Source organism: Sus scrofa, chromosome 7, assembly GCF_000003025.6.
Source record: "Sus scrofa isolate TJ Tabasco breed Duroc chromosome 7, Sscrofa11.1, whole genome shotgun sequence".
NCBI lineage: Eukaryota > Metazoa > Chordata > Mammalia > Artiodactyla > Suidae > Sus > Sus scrofa.
Window position 1 is genome coordinate 79,049,516 of NC_010449.5, and position 7,001 is coordinate 79,056,516.

General features: G+C 39.2%; 1 protein-coding gene across 1 annotated transcript; it reads right to left on the reverse strand.

Annotated features, from left to right (window-relative positions):
- LOC100157168 (olfactory receptor 4F3/4F16/4F29-like) lies at positions 5,753-6,690 on the reverse strand. The gene is given in 2 exon segments (XM_021100012.1): positions 5,753-6,117; positions 6,120-6,690. Coding segments are annotated over 2 exon segments (936 nt in total).

Genomic DNA, 7,001 nt, shown 5'->3' on the forward strand with positions numbered 1-7,001 from the left:
TCATTTTCTACTTCATTTTTCCTAATTCCTTTTTTGCACCCCATGATCCAACAAAATCTATTTATTACCTGATAATGTCACACACTACACATGCCTCCATGCCTTTAAATATACTGATTCTTCGTTCCCACTTCCCTTCCACCATCTCCACCCATTGCTCATATCTCAAACTAAACTCCTCTTCACAGCCTAAGCATATTCATACCTTCCTCCACAATGTTCCTATTCATAGCATTGTATTCATGCCCCCAAAGCATCACTTATCACATTAAATTATAGCTAGTTTTATATGTAAATGGGTTGGATGAATAATTGTGTTTATCCATTTTTGTAACTGCTAACACATGCTTAGAATAAAAAAGGAGGGCAGGAGACCCTAAAAATATTGCCTTTGTCAAAAATTGGTTAAAGGATTCAGTGATGTGAAAATTATGACCTACAAATAACAAAGATAGCTTTAAACATGGAAATCATATTGCAATTGAAATATTAATAGGTATAGCAATTAATACTTATATCACAGCTAAGAAAGAGTGGATATTGAAAAACATGAAAATATTATAGACTATGTAACTAAGATGATGATAAGACTTAGAAAAGTTTGAAGAGACAGGAAAAAAATAGGAAAAAGATTATAAAAGTGAGGAGAGAATGGCCAAGATGCAGAATGGGAAGAACATAAGCTCATAGCCTCCAAGTTACAAGTATTTATGGGGCAACTATTGATGAGAAAGACCAGAATCTAGTAGAAAGATCTATATCAAAGGATATTAAAAAGGAACCACAATGAGATGGGTAAAAATATGGAGTCATGGTTTAGTCAAGCCCCACACCCTGGGTGGGAGACCCACAAATGGAAGGAAAATCACAACTGCAGAGGTTCTCCCCAAGGAAAAGGGGTCCAAGTCTCACATTCAGCTCCCCAGCCTAGGGATCCTGCACTGGGAAACAAACCACCAGACATTCTTTGAGGCGAGTGGGCTTAATTTCAAGACAGCAGAAGCTGTGGGAAATAAAGACTCCACTCTTATAGAGTGCACCCAAAATGGAACATGATCCAGACCAAGACAGAAGCAGTTATGTGGGGAAGAAAAAAAAAAAAAAAAAAAAAAAAAACCCTGCCCCACACCATCTGCTGATCTGAAAGCCTCCTGGAGAGGCAGAAGGCACCTGGAGTCACTCTGAGAATGCAGACACTGGGAGTAGTAATTTAGGGAGCTCATTCCACTCATGGCTACTAATGCTGGCAAGTGCTCCTTTAGAATCCTCCTCTAGCTTATTGGCACTGGGACTGACCACCCATCAGACTGTCAACACAAGTATTGGAATGCCTCAGGCCAAGCAGCTAGCTGGGTAGAGACACAGCCCCGCCTGTGAGGAGGCCTAGAAGTCTTAAGAACCCCCCTGAGTCCACAGCCACTCTGGGACCCAGCCCTACCTACCCATGATTGGGTCTTGCCCACCAATATGCCTGTACTAGCCCTGGTGCCCTCAGGGCCCTGCAGCCAGAGACCTGAGGAAAAAGCTCTGCCCACCATTGGACCAGCACTATCTTCTGGAACAGCTTTGACCACCAGTAGACAGACACCAGTTCTGGGATCCCCTGGGCACAACTCCACCCACCAATGAGCAAAGACCAGCTTTGAGACACATTGAATCCCTCAGCAGCCACCCTAAGATTCAGCCCCGCTCACTAGCAGAAGACACCAGATTTGGGACACACTGGATCCTGTAACCAGGCATATCAGGAACTCACTGGCCCACCAGCAGTGCTACACTAGATCTGGAACCCCTGGCTCTGTAGCCACACCCTAGGACCTGAATCTGCCCATCCACTTGGGGACCCCACAGCTAGCTGCCTCATGACCTGGCCCAACCCACAAGTGGCCGGCAGCCTCCACACAAAAAGGGCCTGGCAGCTAACCGGACTTGAAGCTATCCACACCTAATGGACCACCAACAGTATTCAACCCAGCACAACAGAAGGAGTCACACAGCCCACAAGCGAGGCACCCCTATAGCATATAGCTCTGGTGAGTGAGGGGAATGCATTCTGGGATGCATAGATTGTCTCTTTCAAAAGGCCACATTTCCAAGTTCAGGAAACATAATCAACCTATCAAATACATATAAATAAAAACAGAAAACATGGACAAAATGAGATGACAGAGAAATATATTCCAAATGAAGGAACAAGATAAAACACCAGAAGAACTAAGCAAAGTGGAAATAAGTAATCTACTCAATGAAGATGTTTATTTTTTAAAGAATTTTTAAAAAATGATGACAACCTAAGAGACCTCTTGGAGAGAATTAGCATACTAGCATTTACATTATAGGGACCCCAGAAGGATCACAGGGAGGGACAGAGGACCAAGCACATACAGGAGAACTCCCATAAACTATCAGCTGACTTTTCAGCAGAAAGTGGCAATAGACCAGAAGTGAGTGGCATTATATATTTAAAGTGATGAAAATGAAAAGAGCTACATCCATGAACACTCTCCCCAGCCAGGCTTTCATTTAGATTTGATAAAGAGATCAAACATTCAGTACCACTAAGCCAGCTTTACAGAAATTTTTTAAGGTACTTATCTAAGTAAACAAGAGAAGGCCACAACTAGAAATATGAAAAAATCTCATTGGTAAAGACAGAAATACAGTAAAGCTAGTAAATCAACCACTTATAAATCTAATAAAAAGGTTAAGAAACAAAAAGATGAAATAAGCACAAGCATTGTTAGTAAGTTAATCAACAAAAGAGGAGGCAGGAATAGAGAAGACAGTCCCTTCAACAGAGACTGGGAAAACTGGCTATCTACATGTAAAATAATAAGATTAGAGTATTTCCTCACACCTTAAATTACAGACACCTAATGTATAGCATGGTTAATATAGTTAAAAATAATGTTATATACTTGAAATTTGCTAGGATAGTAGATCTTAGGTATTCTCACCACAATAAAAGCGGGGAGGAAGGTAACTATAGATGTGACAGATACCTTAATTAGTGCTACTCATTTCACAGTGATCAAAACATCATGTTGTACAATCTAATATATACAATTTTTATTTGTCAATCTTATCTCAATACAGTTGGGGGAAAAGAAATGAAAATAAATCCATATCTACTGTTGAAATATAGACAACTATTTTCTCAACAGATGTGATGCATAAACCATCTCAAAAGAACCTCCCCCTTAAATACATAAACTAAGCAGAGAGTTTGTGTCTGTCAGAAAAGGCTGTGCTTGATACTTTCTTTCTTTCTTCTTTTTTTTTTTTCTTGTATTTGGGTACTGTGGAGGATTCTTACCGTATAGAATCAGGATGCACTGTATCATTTGTTCATTCACTTCCAGCTGTCAATAGGTCAGTCATTAAAAGTAGCTCATCTTCTGCCTGGACTAGTACAAACTCTGGTTCTATGAGAATGAAGGAATCTTTTGACTATACATTCAGGTTTCAGTTTTCTCCTCAAATTATATGACTCTTTCACGGACTAAATATTTCCAAGGAGTAGATGGTGCAGTGCCCTCAACTCATGCATAATTGAGTTTGAATATGAGAATGTCACAAAGTTATTTTATTAAATAAATCATCTCTGAGTCTTGATCACTTTGAAGAGTAAATAGATGGATATTTTAATGATATATTAAAATAACAACACAAATCTTGAATAGCATTATATTTTATTGAGTTGGTAGGTGTTTTATGGTTGTTATTTAATGTTATTAACTAGAGAGAGAAAATATTCAGATTTTTTAGAAGTACGGTCAAGATGGACCTACCAACTTGGAAGGCAGTGGAGTATGGTGATTAATGGTAGGGATGCTGGAGCAAAAAATGCTTGGATTTACAACACAGCTCGACCACTTAGCAGCTATATACATACAACATCCCTCAGCTAAAGGCTAATTGGCCAAAAAGAAATATCTCTCACCTAGTGAAGTTAATGTCTTAGCCTATTATTGTCAAAAAATATATTTTGCAATGAATTAATAATTTTAAAGAAGTTCAAGATAAAATAAGAAAAGCTTATACAAGAGAGTAAAATAGGAGTTCCAGCTGTGGTGCAGCAGGATCAACCTTGTCTCTGCAGCAGCAGCGAAGTGGTTTTAATCCCCAGCACAGTGAAGTGGGTTACAGATCTGGTGTTGCCAAAGCTGTGGAGTAGGTCACAGCTCCGGCTTGGATTCTGTCCCTGATCTAGAAACTCCATATGCCATGGGAAGCTGAGGAGAAAGAAAAGAAAAGAAAAGGAAAGGAAAGGAAAGAAAAGAAAAGAAAAGAAAAGAAAAAGAGTAAAATAATTTCTAAAAGAGGTCTGAAACCCGTCTGTGATTTAAGAGGATGGATTCATTACAAAGATCTACCAGAAATTGATAACCTATAGGTTATATGAATATATAAGTGACATTTTTAAAGAGTCTTTAAAATAAGTTGGCATCAGTATGTTTTTATCATAGTGATTAGTTTGTGTGTCAAAAGCTTAGTTTACTTACAGGTCAGGAAGATTTTGTCTCTGGCCTATATTACCTTTGGATCCCCAAAAATTCTAAAGTGCCTTAGCTATTCAGTCTTGGAAAATATGATCCACTAATAGATACAGATGAAGGAATGCGGTAATACTTATATATGAAATTCTTGACCCATACTTAATTGCCAGATTTTGGTAGCAATAGGAAAAGTTATGATGACTGCCCTATAGAGTATTTATTAGAGGAGAAAACTAGTACAGACAGGAATACTATTTAATTGTGGGCTTTTAGTAAGTGACATAAATAAAATGCATGAATGAGTGATAATATTATCATGCAGTTATAACTAAGACCCATTTAAGAAATGTGGGTAGGGAGTTCCTGTCGTGGCGCATTGGTTAACGAATCCGACTAGGAACCATGAGGTTGCGGGTTGGATCCTTGCCCTTGCTCAGTGGGTTAACGATCTGGCATTGCCGTGAGCTGTGGTGTAGGTCGCAGACGCGACTTGGATCCCAAGTTGCTGTGGCTCTGGTGTAGGCTTGCAGCTACAGCTCTGATTGGACCCCTATCCTGGGAACCTCCGTATGCCACGGGAGTGGCCCAAGAAATGGCCAAAAAAAAAAAAAAAAAAAAAAAACAGAAATGTGGGGAAAGGGTGCTGAAAATAAAGAAGGAATGTGGAAACAAATAATCATATGAATTGATACTAATGAAGAGTAATGACCTTCTTGGTCTTATTTCTGCTCCCTAAGAGGGGAAAATAAAACAACTAATTATTATGGAAGTTTTGTAGGTAATCTGAGAAAAGGAAATTAACCAATTCAAAGCTAGGAAAGAATAACAGAGAAGAGGAATATACTAACTTCCAAAACAATATTGGACAAGTTTTGTTCATCACCTTTTGAAGAATAAGACAATTGGAAATGGTGGATTAAGGTGAAAATTAGCTATAATTTGAAGCATTTTACAGAGTAATTTTATGGAGAACAAGCAAAAAATATTTCTTAATTATTAAAAAAAATCACCCAGAGATATGATGAATACTAAATAAAATAATTAACATAAAATGTCCAGCATGGGGTCAGAAACACAGAAAGCTCCAATGTTAGAGCTGTTTATCCTTATTAATTACAGTTCTAGAGATGCGCAGCAACATGATAAATACCTAAATGTAACGAACACATAAAATTAATAGAAATCTAAAATTCCAATGACATTATTTTTTTCTGTTGTCATTTAGGGCAGATAAATACTTTATCTTAGAGTATTTAAGATATCTTCCTGTAACTCACAAGCTGATGGCAGAGTTTCTTCATTGGCGCCTTCATCTCCTTGTTTCTGAGTGTATAGATGACTGGACTCAGAAAAGGAGTGAAACCTGCACCAAAGATAGCAAAAAACTTGTCCAGCTGTGATGAGGGGAAGGGCCAGGTGTAGAAGAAGATTAATGGCCCAAAGAACAAAACCACCACAGTGACATGAGCTGACAAAGTGGAGAAGGCCTTGGATAAACCACCTGAGGAGTGTTTCCAAACAGTGACCAGAATGAAGACATAAGAAATAATCAGGATGAAGAAGGAACCCACAGACATGAGTCCACTGTTGGCTGTGACCATGAATTCTAGCCTGTAGTCTCTGTGCAAGCAAGTTTAATGAGTTGGGGGAGGTCACAGTAAAAGCTGTCCAATGCATTAGGACCACAGAAGGGCAAGTCTACAACAGAGGCCAATTGGGCCACTGAATGGATGACACCAAGGGCCCAGGAGGCAGCCAAAATCAAAATGCACATTCGTGGGCTCATGATGGCCAGGTAGTGGAGAGACTTACATATGGCAACATATCTGACAAAGGCCATGGCGATGAGCAGCACCATTTCTGTGCCCCCAATAGCATGAATATAAAAGATCTGAGTTATACAACCCCCAAAAGAGATGGCTTTGAGTTTTCTGAAAATGTTATAAATCACTTTGGGGGCTGTAATCAAGCAAACCCCCACATCAAGAAAGGAGAGGTTGGCCAATAGAAAGTACATGGGGGAGTGCAAGTTAGGATCAGAGCTCACAGAGAACACAATGAGTAGGTTTCCTATCAGGCTCACCACATAGAACACAGAGGAAAAAAGGAAAAGAAGAAGCTGGATTTCCCATGAATTAGAGAGTCCCAGGAACACAAACTCAGACACAGCAGAGTGATTGACTCCACCCATTGCCTTTGCAAGCAGAGGTGACACAATTTTACCTGAAAAAGAAAGTAAAGAAGACATCAATGTTGTAGGGAGTTTCTGCATGAGTTTCAAGTCATAAATAAAAAACGTTGTCTTACTTACAAATCCATTAAATTGTAGTTGCAGAAAATAGGCAGTAACTCATTGCCACAAAACACTGCTTCTAATACCCCAGCCTCCCTAAAATACTCTCAGTTTCCATAAGAGGCAGCATAGGAGTGCCTTGGAGTAACATGAGGAAAGAAAGAGGAAATGGAATATAACTTATTCATTTGTCTCTCACAGTTGGTTAT